General features: G+C 30.6%; 6 protein-coding genes across 9 annotated transcripts in view; 3 read left to right on the top strand and 3 right to left on the bottom strand.

Annotated features, from left to right (window-relative positions):
* The first annotated feature begins 1,372 nt into the window (after positions 1-1,372).
* On the top strand, positions 1,373-4,531 carry LOC105252758 (stress-induced-phosphoprotein 1). 2 transcript variants are annotated; one of them, XM_011260314.3, is made up of 4 exons: positions 1,373-1,576; positions 2,106-3,649; positions 3,907-3,983; positions 4,096-4,531. In XM_011260314.3, exons 1-3 carry the CDS (start codon positions 1,565-1,567, stop codon positions 3,977-3,979), a joined length of 1,629 nt encoding a protein of 542 aa, XP_011258616.1. In that variant the 5' UTR covers positions 1,373-1,564; the 3' UTR covers positions 3,980-3,983; positions 4,096-4,531. The 2 variants fall into 2 exon arrangements, with proteins under 2 accessions (XP_011258616.1, XP_011258614.1); XM_011260312.3 differs by having other exon boundaries at positions 3,907-4,531.
* Positions 4,532-5,127: 596 nt separating this feature from the next.
* On the bottom strand, positions 5,128-11,494 carry LOC105252760 (structural maintenance of chromosomes protein 3). The gene is made up of 19 exons (XM_011260316.3): positions 11,281-11,494; positions 10,887-10,962; positions 10,620-10,798; positions 10,357-10,515; positions 10,123-10,282; positions 9,768-10,053; positions 9,465-9,639; positions 9,282-9,395; positions 8,935-9,185; positions 8,667-8,810; positions 8,237-8,548; positions 7,809-8,120; positions 7,440-7,641; positions 7,029-7,319; positions 6,652-6,914; positions 6,322-6,487; positions 6,011-6,149; positions 5,455-5,692; positions 5,128-5,325 (listed from the first exon to the last, which is right to left on the bottom strand). Exons 1-19 carry the CDS (start codon positions 11,293-11,295, stop codon positions 5,199-5,201), a joined length of 3,609 nt encoding a protein of 1,202 aa, XP_011258618.1. The 5' UTR covers positions 11,296-11,494; the 3' UTR covers positions 5,128-5,198.
* Positions 11,495-12,079: 585 nt separating this feature from the next.
* LOC105252763 (mediator of RNA polymerase II transcription subunit 4) lies at positions 12,080-13,429 on the top strand. Its single transcript, XM_025408430.1, has 4 exons — positions 12,080-12,278; positions 12,356-12,762; positions 12,863-12,982; positions 13,064-13,429. Exons 1-4 carry the CDS (start codon positions 12,211-12,213, stop codon positions 13,231-13,233), a joined length of 765 nt encoding a protein of 254 aa, XP_025264215.1. The 5' UTR covers positions 12,080-12,210; the 3' UTR covers positions 13,234-13,429.
* On the bottom strand, positions 13,257-15,330 carry LOC105252762 (germinal-center associated nuclear protein). The gene is made up of 7 exons (XM_011260319.2): positions 15,115-15,330; positions 14,630-14,821; positions 14,312-14,473; positions 13,999-14,244; positions 13,740-13,880; positions 13,428-13,617; positions 13,257-13,355 (listed from the first exon to the last, which is right to left on the bottom strand). The coding sequence occupies exons 1-7, from the start codon at positions 15,174-15,176 to the stop codon at positions 13,272-13,274; spliced, it is 1,077 nt and encodes a 358-aa protein (XP_011258621.1). The 5' UTR covers positions 15,177-15,330; the 3' UTR covers positions 13,257-13,271.
* Positions 15,331-15,349: 19 nt separating this feature from the next.
* On the top strand, positions 15,350-17,556 carry LOC105252761. 2 transcript variants are annotated; one of them, XM_011260317.3, is made up of 5 exons: positions 15,350-15,623; positions 15,984-16,155; positions 16,241-16,703; positions 16,889-17,112; positions 17,260-17,556. In XM_011260317.3, the coding sequence occupies exons 1-5, from the start codon at positions 15,533-15,535 to the stop codon at positions 17,336-17,338; spliced, it is 1,029 nt and encodes a 342-aa protein (XP_011258619.1). In that variant the 5' UTR covers positions 15,350-15,532; the 3' UTR covers positions 17,339-17,556. The 2 variants fall into 2 exon arrangements, with proteins under 2 accessions (XP_011258619.1, XP_011258620.1); XM_011260318.3 differs by lacking the exon at positions 15,350-15,623 and adding an exon at positions 15,699-15,777.
* Positions 17,557-19,356: 1,800 nt separating this feature from the next.
* The window catches only part of LOC105252765 (putative uncharacterized protein DDB_G0271606), a 58,576-nt gene continuing 55,052 nt past the window's right edge, over positions 19,357-22,880 (bottom strand). The window contains exons 8-11 of one of the 2 annotated variants that reach the window (XM_011260324.3): positions 21,273-22,046; positions 20,892-21,058; positions 20,603-20,802; positions 19,357-20,144 (exon numbers count right to left, since the gene is read on the bottom strand). In XM_011260324.3, the coding sequence (XP_011258626.1) occupies positions 20,106-20,144; positions 20,603-20,802; positions 20,892-21,058; positions 21,273-22,046 (1,180 nt within the window). In that variant the 3' untranslated portion in view covers positions 19,357-20,105. The remainder of the gene's footprint in view (positions 20,145-20,602; positions 20,803-20,891; positions 21,059-21,272; positions 22,047-22,880) is intronic. The other variant, XM_011260325.3, reaches the window with a different exon arrangement.

The following is a 22,880-nucleotide window of genomic DNA, read 5'->3' as shown; positions in this document are numbered from 1 at the left end:
ATCTATATATGCGCGAACATTAATATCTCTTTCTTTAATATATGGTATACTTAAAAAAAACTTCCTCTTAAATTAAATATATATCTTGAATAATACTGAAAATGTGTCATTGTCTTCGAAAAATGATAAACTTCTTTTATAGTAAATTGAAAAAAGTAATATTTAGATAAACTTCATTCATAATATTTGCTTTTGTGAAATTTCAAAAATATTTAGCATTTAAACAAAATGCAATGTACAATATTTTATTGTCTATTATTGTAAAAAACATTGTGTGATAAATTTCTGTAACTATTAAAAATTACACCTACAAACTTATTTTATCTAATATATATTAAAAAATATATTTAATGATAAACATTAATATAAAAATTTAAATTAATATTAAGTGCGGAGTGATATTTGTAAATAAAACCATAAGATTTAAACACCTTAATTAAAGATTAATAAATCACAAACATTGGAAAAAATTGCAGATAGGAACAAATATTATAAAAGAAATTTATCTAATAACTATTTTTCAAAAAAAGTTACACATTTTTAATATCATTCAAGATATATATTTAATTCAATATATTTTTTTAAATATGCCATATATTTTAAAAAAATTGTATACATATATATATATATATATATATATATATATATATATATATACTCGTATATATATATATATATATATATATATATGTGCTTATATAAATAATGTTAATAATGCATTTAGAAATTATACTTCTAATTAAACTGCATATTGAAATATTAAATAAATATTTTAATAATAAAAATCTACGAAAAATAATAAAATATAATGTCATTTAATTTTTATCATTTATTTTAAAAAGAAATATCAATGTATTACATTTTTCACATATTTTAATTATTAATAATACATATTAGTGAAATTAGTTTATTTATTTATTTTTGAAAACATTATCTAATTAGATTTGTTTTATAAATAAAAACTGTTTTTTTCTATTTAATGTCTCTGATTTTATGACTCATAAATGATATTCTCATTAATGATAAAGTGGTGTTCATCTATTTATCATCAATTTATTTTGAATGACACATCATATTATTCGATGGCTTTCGCGTTAAAATGAAAGCTAAATGAGACATACAAAAGAGATTCTGAGAAAAATGAAAGTTTTATCATTTGTTTAACTCCTTGAAATTTAATTTCTCCTCACTTTCTCAATTTGAATTATAAACAGAAAATATCGATTCATTATCGATTTAAAAAAAATTGCATGCGCCGAATTTCGAATGTCATTCTTTCGAATACGCTAGAACGCATGCACACACGCACACACACGTGTACTATTGATATGTATGAATTCATTGTCAAAGGTCATGCGCAAACGTAGCGATAGACAGCGAGAGGTCGCTACCCGCTCATTTCTGGAGCTTTCCGAGCCAGCGCCGGCACACGCGAGTAAAGGTACAACACGAGTGAGGGGCAGAGAGGATTCACGAGGATTCGCACGAGTCATCGTATATCAAACCTGTCTTTCGATAGGAGGAGACGAAATAACGGTGGAACGTTGCATTCCCGACGTGCACGATGGGCGATCAGGTAAATGCGAACAGCTGTCAATTTATTCGCGCGTGATCGAGCAAGCGAGAGACGCGCGTGTCGCTTCCTCGAGGACGCTTTTCGAGAACCTTCAGGTCTATAATTTATTCCGTCTCCCGATTCCGTTCCCCTGATTCTCTCCTCCAAACACGTGCTACTTTGTTTACTCGTTTCTCTCGTCGAAACAGGTCGTATAATAGAAGAATCAGAATATGGGGCTAAGAATAAATATCGACGACTATAAACTAACCCCCCTATCATTATCCGATTGAAAATATATTAAAGCTTTTTCGATAATATCTACGAAATATATAAATAAAAATAAATAAAAATAACATACAAAATAAAAATAAATAAAACTAATATATACAAATACATACAAAAAAATAAAAATAATATGTACAAATATATACAAATAAAAATAAATAATAAAATCTAATAAAATATATAAATAAATATTATATAAATAAATATTAAATTACATTAGAAGAAGTATATTTGTCTAATGTTAATATACCACTTTTTATAGGTGATTTCCTTGAAAGAGAAGGGAAATGCTGCTTTACAAGAAGGCAAATTTGACGAAGCTATCAAACACTACTCTGATGGAATCGTCCTGGATGGCAATAATCATGTTCTCTACAGCAATCGTTCAGCGGCATACGCCAAGTCTGGAAAGTATCAGCAGGCATTGGAAGATGCGGAGAAAACTGTCAGTTTGAAGCCAAATTGGGCAAAGGGTTATTCCCGCAAAGGTAGTGTTCTTGCGTATCTCGGCAGATACGATGAATCCATCAAAGCTTACGAGAAAGGTCTACAGTTGGAGCCTGAAAATGAACAGCTTAAAAGCGGCCTCGCCGAAGTGAGAGCTCAGAAAACAACCACCGCATCTAATCCCTTCAACTCGCCCGATATTTTTGTGAAACTAGCGAGCGATCCTAGAACGAAAAAGTTTCTGTATGATCCAGAGTATCTAAAGATATTGCAAGAATTACAAAGCAATCCACAGAGTCTGGGTACTAAGCTCCAAGACAGCAGAGTGCTTACCACTCTTAGTGTACTTTTAGGTATGAACACTGATATGGAGGAACCAATGGAAACCGAGCCGATGAATCCACCGGAACCACCAAAACCCAAACCAGAACCCAAGCCGGAGAAGAAGGAAGAAAACAATCTTCCACCTGAGAAGAAAGAAGCTTTAGAGGAAAAGAAACTAGGTAACGAGGCTTACAAAAAGAAAAGCTTCGAGGAGGCTCTACAACATTATAACAAAGCTGTAGAGTTAGATTCGACAGAGATTATTTATCTGCTGAATATAGCAGCAGTATACTTTGAACAGAAAGAGTATCAGAAGTGTATTGCACAATGTGAAAAGGCTATCGAAGTCGGTAGGGAAAACAGAGCGGATTTCAAGCTAATAGCTAAAGCGTTCACGAGAATCGGACACGCTTACAAAAAAATGGAAAATTGGAAGCAGGCTAAAGTATATTATGAAAAATCCATGTCCGAACACAGAACTCCGGAAATTAAGACTTTATTATCAGATATAGATAAAATAATTAAGGAGGAAGAACGAAAGGCTTATATCGACCCGGTGAAAGCAGAAGAGGAGAAGGAACTCGGTAATCAAAAGTACAAAGACGGCGACTATCCCGCAGCTATAAAGCATTATTCCGAGGCGATCCTAAGGAACCCGGACGATCCCAAATATTATAGTAACAGAGCGGCTTGTTATACCAAATTGGCGGCGTTCGATCTCGGCTTGAAGGATTGCGAGAAGGTCGTTGAGCTAGATCCAAAGTTCATTAAGGGTTGGATCAGAAAAGGAAAGATTCTGCAGGCCATGCAACAGCAGGGGAAAGCTTTAACGGCATATCAGAAGGCTCTGGAATTGGATCCACAAAACAGCGAAGCGTTAGAAGGCTATCGCTCCTGTGCCGTTTCCGCTAGCTCTAATCCAGAAGAAGTCAGAAAGAGAGCGATGGCGGATCCAGAAGTCCAAAGTATATTGCGAGATCCGGCCATGAGGTTGATTTTAGAACAAATGCAAAGCGATCCAAGAGCTTTACAAGAGTAAGTAATATATCGATTTAGTTATCTTGTTTATCGTTTATCATTTTGGAAAGAATTTTATTTCAGAAATTGAAAATCGATTAATTTAACATTCATCTGTAAAATGAAAGTTTTCTTATTATATTTATGTTTATATTATCAAATGTTTTTTTTTTAAATCAAGAGAACATTATGCAGTATATAATATTCTTTTCAAATGTATAATTTGTCTTTTTTAAATTAACACAAATATTGATAAATTTTTTTCTTCTTTATAGTCACTTGAAGAATCCTGATATAGCTGCAAAATTACAAAAACTTTTGGAATCTGGTCTCATAGCTATTCATTGAAGATGTAAGGAACTGGACATATACATAGTTATAATAAAAAAAATAAATAAATAAAAAGTAGCACTTTACTATCATGTTCCTTTAATATTAAGAAAATTCGCATTCGTGTATTGCAGATACATTAGCTGTTGGGATACTTATCATCTTGCTCTTAAAATCTGTGTTCAAAACGCCATTCATAATAAAAGTTACATTGTACAATGGTTCTTTCGTGCAAATACAGTGGCCTTTAGTGTCATCAATGACTTTTGCATTGCGAGACTTATTACAGTGATCATATGTATAATAACATATATGAAGCTCTTTGTGCAAACAAAAAAAAAGTGTAATTGTGGAGCTGTGCGAATTCTTAATATGTAATATTTACTTATACAAAACTTGCATAATCCAATGGCTAAGCCATGAATATCAATACTGCAATATATTATATTTTAGGTATAAAAGTTATCTAAAATTCATAAAAAACATTAATCCTTGAAAATAGTAAAATGGAATTATTTCTGTATATGATGCACTTGCTAACATTTATTTTATCAAGGTTATTTAGATTTTAATACTAAAATTAATTATATAACATGTAATTATACATATATAATGTGAATGCGAAGTATGATTAAAGCAACAAATAATATGAGAAGAATGCTTCAAATAAATAAACTTCTTTTTAAGCCAAATTTCTCTCTTTTATTTTAGAACAATTTATTGTCTTCTTATTATTATCTCTCTTATATTAATTTTAAAAACTGCCATAAATAATGAAATAATTACTCTAAGATTTTTCATATACAAACTAATTATATTTATATAATTTTACTTTTTTATCTTATAAAATTTAAAGCATTATATTTTTTATTCAAAAACTTGAATTATATTTTTTACATATTCGTATATAATCTTTTGAAAATCAAATATCAAAATTCAATGTTACATTTTACATATTGTTTGCTTTAATTAGTAATTTGTAATATAATAACAAACAGTGACACATTAAATCTTTCTTTTTTTATTAATTCATATGGTTTCTTTGCATATTACGTACTATAATATGCAAAAAATCCAAATAAATATATAATATTAAATATGTGTAAAAACAAACTTTTCTTCTTTTGCTTATGTTGCGTCTTATATATCAATTATATAAAAAAATCATCAATCTCTTCTATATAAAAAAAAAAATTACTGCATTGTAAACATTTTCTAAATAAGATATTTCTGTATTTTAAGCGTGTGTTGTGTCATCCTCGACGAAATCAGCGGCTTCTGCCTGTGTCACGCATTCTACATGTGAAACTTTATTTCTGAACTTTACGCCATAGAATTTATTCGCATGCTGAAGCAATTCTGGTCTATGAAACAGATATATTTTTAATATTATTTTATGTTTAAGATAACAATTCAATCATTTTAAAAGCCACACCGTAGATCTTAATTTTAAAATCTCTTACAAGACTAAGATTAATTGCGTTGAATATTACCTGAAAGTCGTGGTAATGAACTGTGCATCCGAACTAAGTTCGTGGATCATATCTGCTACCGCCTTTCTATGTTGTGCATCCAATGCCTGATCGATTTCGTCAAACAAGTAAAATGGTGCTGGATCACATTTTTGTATTGCAAATATCAGTGCTAATGCTACAAGCGATTTTTGTCCACCAGATAATTGATTCATCTCTCGCATTTCACCTCTATGTGCCGTGAATGATACTCTGATACCTAAAATAAATACATCATAAAAGTTATTAGCATTTACAACCGAAATATATCACATAAATGTGAAACATAGTTAAAAGTAGTTAAAGTAATAGTAACATAGTTTTTTTTTTAAATAAAAATTTCTGCTCATGTAATCAATTTTTGAAACAAATTTTTTCTATTTTTCTCATCCTAAAGAAAAGAAAAAAAAAATATTTGAATTTTATATATATACATATAAAATTCAAATATTTCTTCTCTTTATAGCATGATGAGAAAAATTTATTTGAAAACTTAATTACATAAATAAAAATTTATATATATAATTTTTTTTCTTACCAACGCCAATAAATCTATCAGAATCAGATGGCTCTGCTGTTCCATCATCTCCTTCATCACCGTCCGCAGTTTTCATAACTAATTGTGCATGTCCCGAAGGTACAAGTTTCTTAAATACTTCACTAAAATATTTGCTCACCTTAAAAAAAAAGATGTATATGAAATTGTATTTGGACATATATATATATATATATATATATATATATATATATATATAATAACAAACTAAATATTATATATCACTATTAATTCTTCACACTTTAAGAAAATTCAAATTTTAAATACAACATATTATTATACATATGTTTCACCTGTTTAAACGTAAATTGTATTGCCTCGCATTTGCGCTGTTCGAGTACTGACATGAGTTCTTTTATTTTCTCATCACCTCGATCTAATTCTTCCTTTCGTTTTACTAATCTTTCTTTCTGATCGCTGAAGGACATGAATTGATCCAAGGCTTTTTTATTTACATGGCTAAAAATAAAATTAAAAAGTATATATAAGTGAAAATAATAAAATGAAAATGAAAAAGAATATATACAAATAAGATACAATTCTTAATTCAATTTAACAATATAATGTTAACAATTTTTGATAACTTTCGTTGTAATAAATTTATTGTAAAAAAGAATATGCACCTATATTTTTTTAAGTGATTGTTTGCCTTTTCCATTTCTTTAAAGAGCTGTTTTGTAGACATATTATTAAACTTATTATAAATTTCTTGACTCGGCAGTGCGCCTAGTTCAGTAATTTTCTGTGTACATTCCACTATTTTCTGCTGCAAGATATTTAATTTGCTTGCTAATTTCTCAAAATCTTTTGCGTCAGCTTCTATTTTTTCCTGTGCTTCTTTTTCTTTTAATTTCCATTTTTCGACTTCAGAAGATTCTGATTTTTGCTAAACATATAACAGAACAAATTATAAATTGTTTTTGCTTTAAAGATATAACATATATTTACTTAAACATTTTACTTAAATATAATAAGCGACTATTGTGCGATATTTACTCACTTTCTTCATAGCACTAGTGACTTTTTCATTCTGTACTTTAATATCCTCATTTACTTTCATTAATCTCTTTTCAATATCTGTCAATTGGTTTCTGGACGAATCGAGTTGTCGCTGTCGATCTTCAACCGATATCTCTTGTAAAGCTTGAACTAGCTCATCATTTCTTCTTACTAAATTATTTGTTAATAAATTTTCCAATTTATTTTTTTCTGCTTCTAATTGCATTCGTTTTGCAAAGGCTTCCTTGTTCTCCTTTGTTAAACGCCTTATATCATCATTTAAAGTATCGACCTATAAATCATGTATCATAACAAATTAATAAGATTTTAATCAAAAATAAAAGAAAGAAAATTGAGATGTAATATTTTCGAAAAGATCAGTTATGTTTAATTCTTTTTTCTTTATACATACCTGATGCTGATCAGCGACGGATAATTGTGCCATGAGTTCTTGATGTAATTCACTCTCTAGACCATCTTTAGTCGCACGCATCGCTTCTAAACTTGATGTGCATTGTGCAAGGCTTCTTTCTTTAGGTGTTCGACATCTTTCTATCGCGCTCAATTCTTCCTTCATAATACGTATTTCTGCTTTCATTTTGTCATATATGTCTCTGTTATGTGAATAATAAATTATATTAATTGATTCTGATAATTAAAATGTATAACTAAAAATTTAACATTTATTCCAATAATTAAGTAAAAACTAAATTTAAATAAAAAGATATTTAAACAAATTTTATATTAGCTGTATGTAATAGAATATTTTTTAATCACTTACTTGGCTTTACTATTTCTAGTTTCGGTTTTTTGCATTTCGCTAACATAAGAACTGATATTTTGATCCGCCTTTCTGATTTCATCCTTGAGTGTCGTTAATTGAGTCTCAAGAGTAGAAATTTGAGACATTAATTCCGAACGAGTTTTCTGTATTTCAAGCCGTGATCTGAGTGTATTGAAATAACCACCAGTTAAGGAGCCTTTAGATGAAACTTGATCTCCTTCTAATGTAACACAATCTAAACCAGAATCTCGTGCCAAAGTTGTAGCTGCTTCCAGATGACGACAAATTAAAGTTTTCCCAAATATATATCTATATATAAAAATAAAAATGTTAATAATGTAAATACGTGTATGTCATGAAAAAAAGATAAAGAGGAAAAATTATTTTTTTTTATTTAATGATTTTTATTTTTTATATACTTTTACCTTAACGCCTTATCAAATTTAGGATCATAATTCAACTTAGATATCATGGGTATAGCATCAGTGGTCTCTGGATAGTCGATATCCTTTACGTGAAGTCTATTTAGAGGCATAAAAGTTACTTCTCCTGGCAGTCGTTGATTGTTCATTTCTTTTAAGATCTTTGTACCGAATTTATCAGTTTCCACAATGTGATGAAACAATCGATTTCCAGCGGTCACTTCAACAGCCATATAAACGCTCTTGTCGCAATTGAAGTTCTCAATTACAGGTCCATAGTAACTGCTCACTTCTTGGGCCATATCTGCTCTTGTACTGTAGAATTAAAGATAGAATTAAAGATATTACAATATAACAATATATAGGAAGTATTTGAGAATTCTTTTTTTAAAGGCCTTATATATATCATATAAAAGAAATAAACATTTCTTACCGGAAAGTGTCTAGTACTTTACGTACACTGTCTCTGCCATTCAAAATAGGTTTGCCAGCCATAGATCTTAAGCTTTGATCTGCTTTTGCTAAATCTTCCTTTAAACCCGACAAATTTAATTGCAGTACACTTTCTTGTCGATATCTGCAATTTGATTTATATTGTAAATTTATAAGAAATTTATTTCTTAAAGATTGTTTTTTTTTATTTAGCTATTTTTTAAAATAGTCTGTTTATTAAATCTAGTCTGTTAATTAAATAGATGTACTGTTCTTTTCGAGTTGCTTGACACTGATCCTTCGCTTTAGTGAGCTCATAATATTGTTTATTATGCTCGTCTATCGATGTTCGTTGTCGTTCCATCTCACGTGTGTGATCTCCGATCTTCTTCTCCAGAGCAATCTGTTTCTCGGCATCTCGTTTTAAATCATCGCTAATTTTTTTTTGATGCTCCTCTTTATCTTTTATCTGTTTGGTAAGTTGCTTAAGCTCGTTTTGAATCCACTTATCTCTTTCATCCTATAATGAATAGATGTTCTTAAAATATTTTTGTACAATATCTTTAACAATATTTTTTCGTCTAATTATTTTTCCTTTACTATATTTTTTCTATACCTTAGTGGTAAATTGGCTACCACGACCTTGTTTAGCATACAATTCTTTACGTTTCTGCTCTTTTAATTGTAATTCTTGTAAACACTTTTCCTCGATGCGTTTCATTTCATCATACTATAATAAACATATTTTTTAATATCCAGATATGTGTTTTAGATATTTAATATCTGAATATTTTCTCACCTTTGGCTTAAGATCATTTAGTTCCTTTTCCCGAAGAGCAATATTAGCTTTTAATTTTTCCAATTCTTGTTGAGCACGTTTCTTACTATCATTATCACCTTTAACTTCCTCCAGTAAATCATGAATAGTAAAAGCCAATTTATTTTTTTCTTTTAATAGTTGTTGTTGCTCTGCACTATATTATAAATGCATTTATATAATTTTTTTTCTATTATACTTTCATCTAATAATTATTTTATATATATATATATATATATATATATATATATATATATATAATAATGTTTATTGAAATATTATTACCTAAGAGTATCTCTTTCTTCTTTAGAAGACTGAACTTCCTTTTTTGCCTCCTTTAGTCTTTTTGTAGCTGCACGCACCATCTCCTGTGCAGTTTTTGCTTCTGCTCCCAATCTTGATTGTTCAGCTCCGCTATTCGCTCTAGATTTTTCGAGATCTTCTAATTTCTTTTTATTTTCTTTGAGTTCGCGTTCGTGAATAGTATATTCTAAACAACGACGTTGTTTATCCCAGAATTGATATTCTTTCAATTCCTCTTTCTCTTCCTCGAGTGTTTTCAAACGTTCCTCTATAATTAAAAAAAATTATTTTTCTTTACATTTAATTTATTCTTATATATTTATAATTTTTATTTTACCTATAGTTCGTAGAAAATCTTCGATTTTTTCGAGTTTCCCTTCTGTTTCTTTCAAAATAGACTTTGATTCCTCCCTCTTATCATCATATACTCTAGTGCCTGCTACTTCTCTTAATAATTTTAATCTTTGTGAATCTGGTGCTGTTGCCATTTGATTTATCTGAAAATGATTATGTTGTGTAAAATTATGTTATTATAGATAAATATAAATGAACACTATATCAAATGACAAACCTTTCCTTGCTTTACAATGTAATAAGGATTAGATCTGGAAAATCCTGCTGACTCTAATAAATTCATTACATCGTTTCTTGTCACTATTTTCTTATTAAGAAAATATTGATCTTTCTTGGAACCAATCACTCTTCTTAAGTAGACTTCATCTTTATCAATCTATGAAAAAAGAAACAAGATGTTACATGTGTTTTATAATAACAAATTAATAATATTAATAATATTCATAATAATAAATTACTATATATATAGTAAATTTTTACCGGTAATCTTCCATCAGAATTATCAAATATAATTTCCACATGAGCAGATATAACACGAGGTCCAGTTCCTTCATGCAGCAATGCTTGCCTCTGCTCGGGTCTAAGATGGGAGAATTCATCACTCAAGACAAATTGAATGGCATAAAAGAAGTTACTCTTGCCAGATCCATTTCTGCCAACTAGCAAAAAAATATTAAGTATGCTATAATATATAGCTTTATATGTATGTTAATTTTGTATAATTAAATAAAATTTCCAGATACTTACCGACTACATTATGCTTTGGATCGAAGGGCTCAACAATTGTCTGTTCACGGTATGATTTAAATCCTTGAATAATCACCTGTTTTGATACAAACACTCAGTATAACACATATATCATCATTTCAGATCTATGATCTTACTAATCTCGTTGTAAGAATCACAATAACAACAAAGTATTGATATTTTAAATGGAATATCAGTCCTTAAGAATCAGTGGCAATTCAAAATTAAAAATAATCAAATCTCGATGATAATGTCTATAATTTAATCATTTTCAATAAAGAAACATAGTCTAAAGTCTAAAACATCTAAATTAAGAAACGTAGAAGACATTGAAAAATGAAGCGCAACTTGTAGTACGAACTGCGAAATTGAATTATGGTTTTGTCCGCGATACCTGTTTAATATACATGATGCGAGGAGAGATCAGACAGGCACGACATTCGTGTCAATGTTCTTCATAGAAAAAGAAAAGGCAGGAAAAGCAGTTCTCCCGATTATTGCATGCAACAAAAATACTTCTACTTGGTCTAGACCATTCACGTTTGTATAATACACGGATTGACACTCGCAAAGTATCCCTACATCGAGCGGGAGATGGTTTGTAATCATATGGCGTTTTCGAATGGTCAGGTTATGGTTACATTCTTCGGAAGAATGGCTGTGATTGGTCAATGGCCGCATTCAGCGGACTCAACCGCTAAGTAGCAATCGAATATGATTGGTTTCTACTTTCAGGTCCGACCAATCAGCGTCGAGTTACATCGGAAAATCTAGGAATGTTGCCCAACTGTTGAGTCCGTTGAATGCGGCCAATGATGTCTAGTAAACTATCCCGGAGCGATTAAACTCGACTATTCGAAAACGTCAATAGGTTGGATGTAAAACTCTGCGATTGGTCAATTGAACCTAGGATGATAAAAATCCCTAAATACCGATCAATCAGAATGTTAACAATAAAATCTTTTTTACAATAGATCAATAAAAGAGAGAAGAGATTGGTTAATGACTGACCAATTGATTGACCAATCGAGATGAAAGAAGCAAAAAGTTTTTTTGGCCAATCTAAATGCTCCGAAACTTTCGAAAAAGGAAGCGCATCGTTTGTCATATGGATGTAAGCAGCGTAAAAATTTTAAAAAGTCAAAATTAATGAAGGCACAGCTGATGCATTTTAAAATGTGTGTTTAAATATATATATTAAATATTTTATTGAAAAAGTATAACAGTGTGATGTTACATATTGCAGTTGATATGAGTGCTGTTACGTTGTATTAATTATATATTGACAATTAAAAGTACTCATTTTGTTAAATAACGAATTATAATGGCATCGAGCAGAAGTACGAGAGAAGTTTTATTATCACTAGTGGATGATATTGAGTTAATAGCAAAGTAAGTTATATTTACTACAAGTAAAGTTCAACCTTTTAACTTGCGAAATTTATTGGATTCAAACAATTTTTTTTCAGAGAAATGATAGAAAACACAATCGCTCAGAAACCTTCAAAGCTCTCTAGTACAGAGCACACTCAGCTAACCGAATTATTGGTTGCCAAAGATAATGAATTAAAGGCAACATTGAAACGAGCTGCCGAGCAAGCCAAGATCAATCTAAAGATGGAGGCTTTGAAAGCTGAAGTAGAGAGACAGGATCAAGACATTCAGCAACTGCAGCGGCAATTAAAGGAGGCGGAACAAATCTTAGCTACTGCAATTTATCAAGCAAAACAAAAATTACAGTCTATTGCACGCGCTAATAAGAGACCTGTTCCTTCAGAAGAGCTTATTAAATATGCACATAGGATAAGCGCAACCAATGCGATTTGTGCACCATTAACATGGCAACAGGGAGACCCCAGAAGACCGTATCCAACAGGTATAGATTTTATATTTATATAAAATATCATTTCTATCTCTTGCTTATAATAATTTTATTATTGTATAATTATAAACTCTATATTTTCTTTATATTACAGATATTGAAATGAGATTAGGATATCTAGGACGATTAAGTGATTTACCTTTAAATGGACAATTAATTGGTTCTCATCCAGGTATACCATCTGATTTGCATAGAGCAGGACATCCTGCTGGAGGTAAAAAATATCTTATATATACCATGTTAAAATAAATAATTAAAGAGAGCAAATCTAAGATTCTCTCTATTGTTATTTCAGAACCACCTGTGTCACAATCAAATCAATTTGCTTGGCATCCGTCAGGAGAGATTCATATGTCTGTTAGTGGACAAGGTAGTGTGGCTGTGAATACACATAAACAAGAAACCGAAGATGTTGAAGTTATGTCTACAGATTCTTCGAGTAGCTCGTCCAGCGATTCTCAATAAATGTAATATTATGTATTAGAAGAGTACATCAACATTTATTATTCATTAGAGGTACATTCCAACAGAATTTTTGGTATAAATTTATGCATCATGGCAGAAGTGTAATACATCTCAGGATTGGCCTGTAATAGAAAAAGGAATAATAAAATGGAAAATATAAAAAATATTACACAATTCCTGAATTTTGTACTAACTTGCAAAATTTCTTCCTTAAACTGCGATTTTTGAAATAAAATATTTTCATTAATAAATGTTAAGCCAAATAAGTTGCAATCTGCCTGTACCCCACTTATATCTTTATAGAATAAAAGTTTTTGTAATTTTAGTCCTGGGAATGTCAACACTTTGCTATTATAGCCAAAACTCATGATTTGTAGAACACTTCTAAAATATGTATATTTATGAAATTCATTAATTTAAAAATAATTATTTAATGGAATTTTGAATATTATTATTGGGTCATTCTTTTTCTTATGCTAATAATGAAAACTAAATAAAATATATACCTTCTAAAATTCTGTAAATTACAAAAAAATGCACAAGCCAATATTGGAGGTAATTGTTGAACCAGATAACAAACGCGAACATAATTTCTTATATACCAAGCAAGTGATATTTTTGTGGCTAATTGAATTGCCGGTGAATTTCTGTTCAAACATATAAAAAATATTCAAAATTAATAGTATCACACTACAAATATTTTATAATATATATGAATGCTTATATTAATAAATTTTTATTGTATGAATAATATCAAAAACTTACTTTAGATTTGAAGGAAGCATAAGAGCTCTTTTTAAAGCTTCCTGATCTCCGATATGGAGAAGAATATATAAAGCTTCCATTTCTGATCGACTATCGTTTAACGCCAATTTTTCAAGCTCTTCATGTTCTTCTATATTATTTCTATTATCTCGGTTATCATATAATACAAGTAACTGTTTGATACATTCTAATAAATGTTTATCATTTATTTTAGCATCAAATTCCGAAATATTTTTTGTGCAGAGCCTAGAAAGGATTTGTTGATAATATTTTACTAAACATGTAAGTGCAACACATACTGATCAATTTGTACCTCTGTGCAGCATAAATATGGAATCGGACAATTGGTTCTAGAAGGAGAATATTTGAAGTAATATCAATTCTTTGGATTACAGCATCTTGTCGCACTGATCTCAATCGGTCAAATACAAAATCGTATATTAATGTCCAATTTAAATCAGTTTTTGTGATTATCCTAAAATATTATGTATCATGTAAATAATATAATCAATGTTCTATTACAGACATGAGAGAAATAGCACTTCTTGATAATAAAAATAGTGATAACAATAAAATTAATAACAATATTATTGTAATGGATGAATCATATTTAAAAAATGACTGAAATTACTCGGTGAATAAATATCGGATAGTGGATAGTAATACATGAGGTGGACGTAATGAATAGGGATCTGTCATATCTTGACCAGCAGCAGAACGACTAAAGCACTTTATAGTTTTTGCTGGATCAGCCTTACGCTTTTTCATGTATCTTGTTTTCTCGTCAATCTCATATTTGTGCAATAAACCTTCTCTCTCTCTCCTAAATAAAAAATGTAAAACTGAGAAATATATTAGCTTATTATTCTAACATCTTATGATTGTATATAATTATAAAATAAAAATTATAATATAAATTATATCAATATAAATTAAGTGTATACTAATTAAAGTATAATATAAAAAATTATATATAAAATATATATAAAGCTTTATATAAGGCCGATATCGTTAATTACAAGGATAAGAGAATGCTCTGTTTTTGTACATGAAAAAATATTACATATTTTGTTATTTATTTATTTATTTAATTTTCTACTTTATACGGAAACTTACATCCGTCTCTCTTTTTCCGGACACATCAAGAGGCACCTTCCTATTATTGGTTCGACAGACATTTTTTTATAATTTGTATCTCTCGCAGAAACTTAACAAAATAACAACTGACAACATTCTATCCATAACAAACATGTGTATCAATCTCTCTGCGCATGCGTTCCGTTTGACACTTCGAAACTTTCGTATTGTCAAACAGCGCGTCCTTCCCCCTCCCCCCGGCGTCTATGTCTTCGCAGCTGCTGTTACGTCACGCATGCGTTTCGATCTTCGGTCTCCGGTGATTTGTATTGTTATACAACACCGGTCGGTACGTGTTGATTGCATGTATTTTTGACAGACACTTCTGAAAGATTCCTCGCAAAAGGTATTTGAGCAGCTCGAGATATTATTTCTAGAATATTATCGCGCGATCGCAATGACTACAGCAACCGTCAGACAGCTCCGTGACGTGCTGGAACCCTCCCCGCGCATGAGACGCGCGGAAGTTCCCGCCAATTCTGTACCAGGTATATTTTTCATCTCAAGCGTCATGACGCCGCGTCGTTTTTTCGTTTCGCTACATAATCGTTGCGTCCCAACATAAATAATGCGTTCTTGATGCCTGTTTAATTCATGAATGCGATATTTTAGAAGTTAACCTCAAATCGATTGAATTCTAATGTATTGCAACTCAAAAATTTGTTATGTTTTGTTATATATTTGTTTCTCTTGAAAACAAATTTTCCTATTTATAAATAATCAGATTTATTAGAAACAGAAATATGTTCACGAACACATTCTTAACGCTTTGTCTATTTAATAGTAAATTTATATGATTGGTGGATATACATTGAAAAAGTTGTTTTGACATCTTGTGTATATTTCAGATACGTCTCACAGCATGGATGTAAGAACGGTGCAGAATTGGTTAAACAGACTTCCCGATGGTTGGAATTCGCCGCAAAGTCCTGATGAACTTGTCATTCAAAAGAGAGGTCGACGCAAGTCCATAGTTTGGTCTCCTGATCTCAATACATACAAACGACGTAGCTTGCTTAGGTAAGATATATCTATTAACTTACACATACGTTAGAAGAATCAGTAGCATCTTCAAATAAATCTGATAATCTTTTTTTTTCCTCAGTTTGAGTTCTAAAGATCATACACCGATTAAAAATCCATCCACATCAAATATGGCATTGAGAGATGCAGCCAGAAAGAGACTCTCTCTTGGAGATACTAATCAGTCTAAGTTTCCTACACCAAAGAGCAAAAAAATATTGTCCTCTCGAATGTCATTAGATGCTGCAAATATGTTGAGACAGCGATCCAAAGATAACTTAGTAAACGGTTTACGAAATCTTAGTCATGAACAACTCGTACAGTTGATTATGGAGTTGGTATATGCGCAGGAAGATGGTACGCTGTGTGAAAACGAAAAGCTTCGTTATATTCTTTCAAAGAAAATATCAGACGGGGATATTCAACCATTTATAGAGAAATTGATTCTCTTGAAGCAGAATATTTATGCTAACCCTGTATTTTCTCCCAATTTGAATGATGAATTAGCATACAGTTGCGCTTACATGCATCTTGATGCATATCAGGTTTATATTTGTTTAAATATTTTTATTTTTCAAACATGCATATATATTTAAAAGCCTCTGTTTTTCATTTTCTATTTTGGTTATAAAAATTTAATCAGATACATTTACTTGTTTATTCAATTTAATTGATTTGTGACAGGCTAGTGACAGTTGATTAATTCTTGTCTTGCGATTTATTTATTTAGAAAGCTCTTATTGATCAAGGAAGAATACTACAAGAATCCCAGCACTGGATCTCATTGATGCATTATGTACTGGAAGCATGGAAAATCACAAGAGAATTACCCAAGTGGGAGAATCAAGATTGTAATATCACACATAAATGTTTCCAAAGTTTGTCACAGTTTTGTGCTGAAACTATAAGAAGAGGAAATTTTGATATTTCGACTCTGGAAATTTATATTGAAAGGTATGTAAAACAAAATAAGTTTCCTCTATTTCTTTCTATTATGAGATTGTATAATTGGAGTTAGTTAGAATTAATAATTAGAGAAATTTTATATCAAGCTCAATGTACACTTCAAAAATTGTTGATTTGAGCATTAATCATTTTCAGTCTTAAAATCATAGTCGAAGAATGCGAAGATTTTCAAATCTGTCTACAAATAGCAAAGGAAGCAAAACATGAGGCTTAGGCCTTTTTTTATTTGATATGATTTGCTTGATAATTTTATTTAAATATTTATTAGCTGTGGAGGAGTGTGATAATAGTTATTAATGATTAAATTAATACTGATACATCATCCCTGTACATTAATGTTCAGAGCGATATAAAATAGAGTTAACCAGTGAAAGTCATTAGGAAAACAATTTCACTTAAAACAAATAAGATGCAAAAAAGTTTTTTCTCATCCTTATAACATTAAATATATCTTGAATTATCAAATTATACATTGACGTAAACATAAATGTTTTATATTTATATATTTGTTCAATTTTTCAATGACTATGTTGCATAGACACGTACAGATATGCGGATAATATATATGTAACTAATATGTATCATCTATTATTAGACATAATGGCTGATATAAAACAAATTATATATGCCTTGATATTCTCTTTAAGCTTTGTAAGCTACAGATAGTATGTGCTTTTATTATATAATTCTTTAATAGATATTTTTTTTATGTTATTGATAACTGTTAGTTTTAAAATAAGCTCATATTTAAATTTTCCAGTGAAAACAATTAACACATATTACAAAATATGTAGCTAAAATATTAATTAACAAATAATAATTAACAAACTTAATGAAAAAACAGTAATATATTGAGATCAGTCTTTTTAAATTGATAATTAAAACTTTGATATTTGTTAGTATAAATAAGAAGAATGTAACTTTGATTTTTAAAAGTAGTTTTTATCTGGGGCGGGATAACGTTTATATAAAACTATCATAATTTTGTTAAATTATTTTTATACGCATTTTATGTAATTATATATTCTTCTCACTTGAAAAAAAAGAGAGATACATATACAAATTTAACGGTACAAACAAGATGTATATTTTGGTGTATATAAAATTAAAGGCATATTTTTATATCAAAAAGCCAAACATTGTTTTACATTTATTGTATAGCAATTATTTTATTATTTATCATAAATTGATGTATTTTAGATCCTCGTCCTTCTCAAAATCATTATATCACATAATATTTTTGTATATTGTGAGAATATTTTATTCATAACTAATGTAACATAATTATCATTATTACATATTTATATCATAGTTATAATATATTTATTGTAAATGATGCCTGAGAGGGAATGGACTAACGTGAAAAAATGTATTTTTTTAATTAAAAACAATTTATTTGTCATAATATATCGTGTGTGTGTGTGTGTGTGTGTTTTCTTATATATTTCTTATTACTTTCGAAAGGCACATATTTCACTTGAGCAATCAGAAATTTTCTAAGCGGCTCGCATATTCGCGTATATCACACACCTGTACATATCTATTACAAGAGCACAACGTAAGAAAGCTTAAAAAATTTCTGATAGCACTATACTCGGTCGAGAAATGATCATTATCTTATAGATGTTCTATTACATGACATTTTAGACATTGTCGAATCAAAATAATATAATTAAGGGTGTAATCAAAATGTATTATCTATATATATATTTCTTTAGTATATCCTATATAATTTTACGTCTTCTCATATAATTGCACATTATCGTCATTCGAAAAGCTATTTCGTATCGTTCATCGTGTATATTGGCAAGAAATTATACGTCACTTAAGAACAGTTCCAAAAAAAAAAAAGAATGAACGAAATCCGAAATATTTCGATAATCCTCCTGGATGAATAACGTAACAATATAATCTGACCTCATCTAAACTTGAGCATTTAGGTGAAGCAAATTAAAATGATAAAACTCCTATAGTGTTCGCGGATTACAGAGTAGTCGTAAATATCCGGAATCGAGAAAAAGTGGACATATAGCGCTTGTGAAATTTTGAGTCAATCGTTCTTCAGCGAAAGACGTCGCGAGATAAATTATTTTTTTACAATACTTATCAAGTTCCAACATTTACAATTCTTATAATAATAACATTTACAGTTCTTGTAATGTCCTAAATTACAATTTTGTACAAATACAAAAGTAGTATGTATATATAAAATTTACATTGAACAACGCGAGTGTTTAAAATAAACAATAAAAAAATTCCGCTATTTTTTTTAATATCTCTAAAACTTAAGTAAATAGCAAAAGAGACTTTCATTAACAAAAATCGATTCTAAATTTCACAAGATTTAATGCTATGCATGCACTTTCACTTTCACAATTACAGGATAGATTCCTGTATATAATAAAAAGATACAATTCTTTTGTTTGAAAGATATAATGCTATATAATAAGTGATTTAGTGATTTGCAATTGTGTGTGTACGCGAAATGTCTCACTAATTCTTAACTAAACTTTCAAATTAAAGAATGAGACTGTGCGCATGCGATTATGCAATAAAAACGAATAGATATCGACCAATAAAATTGTACATACAATCTATTATTAAAACGTCCCTATTCTATCGAAATAATAAGAAAAGAAAAGAGTCATATTCAAACAAATGTTGTATATACATCGTCAATAATGCGAGTATGTTTGCGCAATCGTTCAATTTACATTATGGCAAATCTTAACCGTTCGCTGATTGAGAAGTCTACGATGATGCAATCTTTGTTTTTTTAAGTCATAAAAAATTACTCTGTAAAATTAAGAAATTATTACATTTGTTAAAAGGTTTGGTAGAATCCCGCTCCGGATGGCAATGAGATGCTATTAAATAATGCTACTAATGTGCCTATGTATCGTGTGTATAACAATTAACAAGATAAAGCTGCAAATCGAATACTGTAATAATCGTCGGATATTCTGCGAGCACGAAACTCTTTAGTCAACCGTTTTTGCTGGTTGTACTCTGGGATATAACTGAAACATAATACAACATAGTTTACTTTGTACATTTTGTTAAAGTTGATGAAAATATTTTAAAATACGAAATTATATACGTAACATTTTATATTGTAAACTTAATTTTTTCTGATATATTTATATATCTCATATTTTTAAAAAATTATTTTTAGAAATATAGATTTATGTAAAAAATTTTCAATATTTTTAAGATTCTATATAAGACTTTACATTTTTGTTCTTTGGAATTTTTTATTTGAAAATATTCTTTTTCTTCATATATAAGAAACGCTGTATTTGAAAAAAATGTATTTCTTTATCTTTAAAATTAATACATTAAATATAAGTAATCGAGCAAAATAGTTTTCACAGAATTTGATTTTTTATATAATTTGTAATAAAAAGAGAATTTAACACGATATTTTGCTCAATACCGAGTAAAATTATATTGACCTCATTTAATTAATTACACTTACCCCCAATAAATTCCGAGGTACATAGCCTTCTTTATGCCCGAGTTTGCTCCACCACCATTCTCGTTCGTTATCATCGCCCTTTCGAAGTACGACTACGGAATCCCCATTCTTCAACGAAAGCTCGTCAGCATGTTGTGCCTCGTAATCAAAAACAGCGTAGACCTGACCATTGTTCATGATTCCCAATTTCTCTTGAACACCTAGGTGTCAAAAAGAAGATTAAGTTTTTGTCATATAAATGCATTTAACTATTATCGATCTTGAAATTTATGATGACGAGGATACTTACTGTATAAGTACTCTGAACATCCATCAAAGCCTTCCTCGTCCTCCTCGCACTTCTCCGCGGCAGTTTCGTGATCCGAAAGAGTGGTTGCGAAGATACAGGCTCCATGTTCGACCAAAAATCTCACCATAGATAGATTGTTACAACTAGCAGCACAATGTAATGGTGTCCTATGCGAAAAATTAGATATTTATATAAGTTTCGAAACTTCAGACATCTAGCGCTTAATTTATTAAAAATAAAATACAAAATTCTCATATTTCCTTATATTATAATATTTTAATATTTTACAAATTTTGTGAGATATCGATATGAATTTCACATCAATTAGAGTTTTGTTTATCGAAGTTCTACCAAATTCATTTTAAAATAATATCTATTTACCATCCATCACTATCCTGGGCATTAACATCGCAACCGAATTCCACGAGAAACTTGACGATCTCGAGATGACCGGCGCATATGGCGTTGTGCAGAGCAGTAATACCCTCGTCATTGGCGGAACTCGGATTGGCAACTTCCTTCGCAGTCTTCTTAACGAGTTCAAGCTCTCCCTCGAGACTAGCGTCGAGCAACAACGCTAACGGATCGAACGATACCCGCCTGGATAAATTGACTTTGCCGCTTCCGGTCCCTGTTGTGCTCGATGACTTGAGATTTCCCTTTTTCCTCCTCATCACTTCTGAAATCTTGCCTCCGTCTATTTCCACTTCGCCAGTTAGTTCCGAGTCAGTCTTCATCTTCGATGGCTTATCCTCGATGTTGATGACATTCAAAGCATCGATGATATCCGCTTCTTCTAGTTTCTCGCCGTCACCAATATCGTCGCCTATAACAGAGCTCTTACAGTTGTCCGTAGTATCGATAATTTGTTGTTGAGATTGCTGCTGCTGCTGCTGTTGTTGTTGCTCGGTCTGCATAAGATCTGCCGGGATTTCCGTTTCCGGGAACAGGAAGGCCGGGGGCATTTCAATTCGTCGATTTATCGATACGTGGACATTGGATTTGTATCTCAGCTTAGGCTGCTCCGATATCGGTGCTTTCTTCAGAGTCAGTGGCCGAGCCTTGATGATTTGATGATTTGCCAGCTGTGTCTCCGTGGGAGATTCCGGCGGCTCGGACGTGGGAATTGGCGGTATATCCTCGTCCTTATCTGACCTGTACGCGAGATTTAGAAAATCGAATATGAAAATTAAAAGCATCAGCAAGCATTACGTTATCATTACACGGATTGAAAGTGTGAGTTGTAACTAATCAAATTGATAAATAATTTTATTTTTGTCCCATTAAATACTATTAATTTCGAAAATTTAATTAAAATTGCTTTACAAAATTAATTAAATTAACTCGTGATACTTTTATTTAACGTTGTTATAAAAAGCTCAACAGAAAAAATGCAAGATAATAAAACATAAGTAATGAGAAATTGCATAATTAATTATATGTCGAGAAATACATTATCTCGGTTGAGACTTACAATTTTCTACCCACTGTGACGAAAGGGAAACCGAAAATAATTTGCAATGCTGAAATCCCATTCAAGATTTTTCGAATCCGAAACGACCGCGTCGAATCGTTGTTCGGCATATAAAACTCAAAGGGCATTAATAAAGGTCACGATCTGAATCTCTAATAGTCGCTCAATCTGTTTATTAAGAGATTGAACATCCAATAGACAGATATTACAGTTACTAATGGCCGCGTAATTGAGGATCGTTCCACGATTGATTGTACACGATTGAAATCGTTGACTGAGCGCGCGTACCGACTTCGGAGAACTCGTGAACACTGAGAGCATGGGCCATGAGCGTCGTCTCCGCGGCACACGCGGACACAGCGGTTCTATTTCGGTGTCTATTATTCGAGAGAGAAAAGAGAGGCTTCGATTCACTCGCCAAATCGATCGCGAACTAATTAACATTTATAATTAACCCGGTAATCGTTTTGTCATTCCGCAGTTTGAGTTCGCGCGAATCGCTCGATGAATTCTTC

The sequence above is a fragment of the Camponotus floridanus genome, unplaced genomic scaffold, assembly GCF_003227725.1.
Source record: "Camponotus floridanus strain SB8 unplaced genomic scaffold, Cflo_v7.5 scaffold21, whole genome shotgun sequence".
Classification (NCBI taxonomy): domain Eukaryota; kingdom Metazoa; phylum Arthropoda; class Insecta; order Hymenoptera; family Formicidae; genus Camponotus; species Camponotus floridanus.
This window is presented reverse-complemented; position numbering and strand designations above follow the sequence as displayed.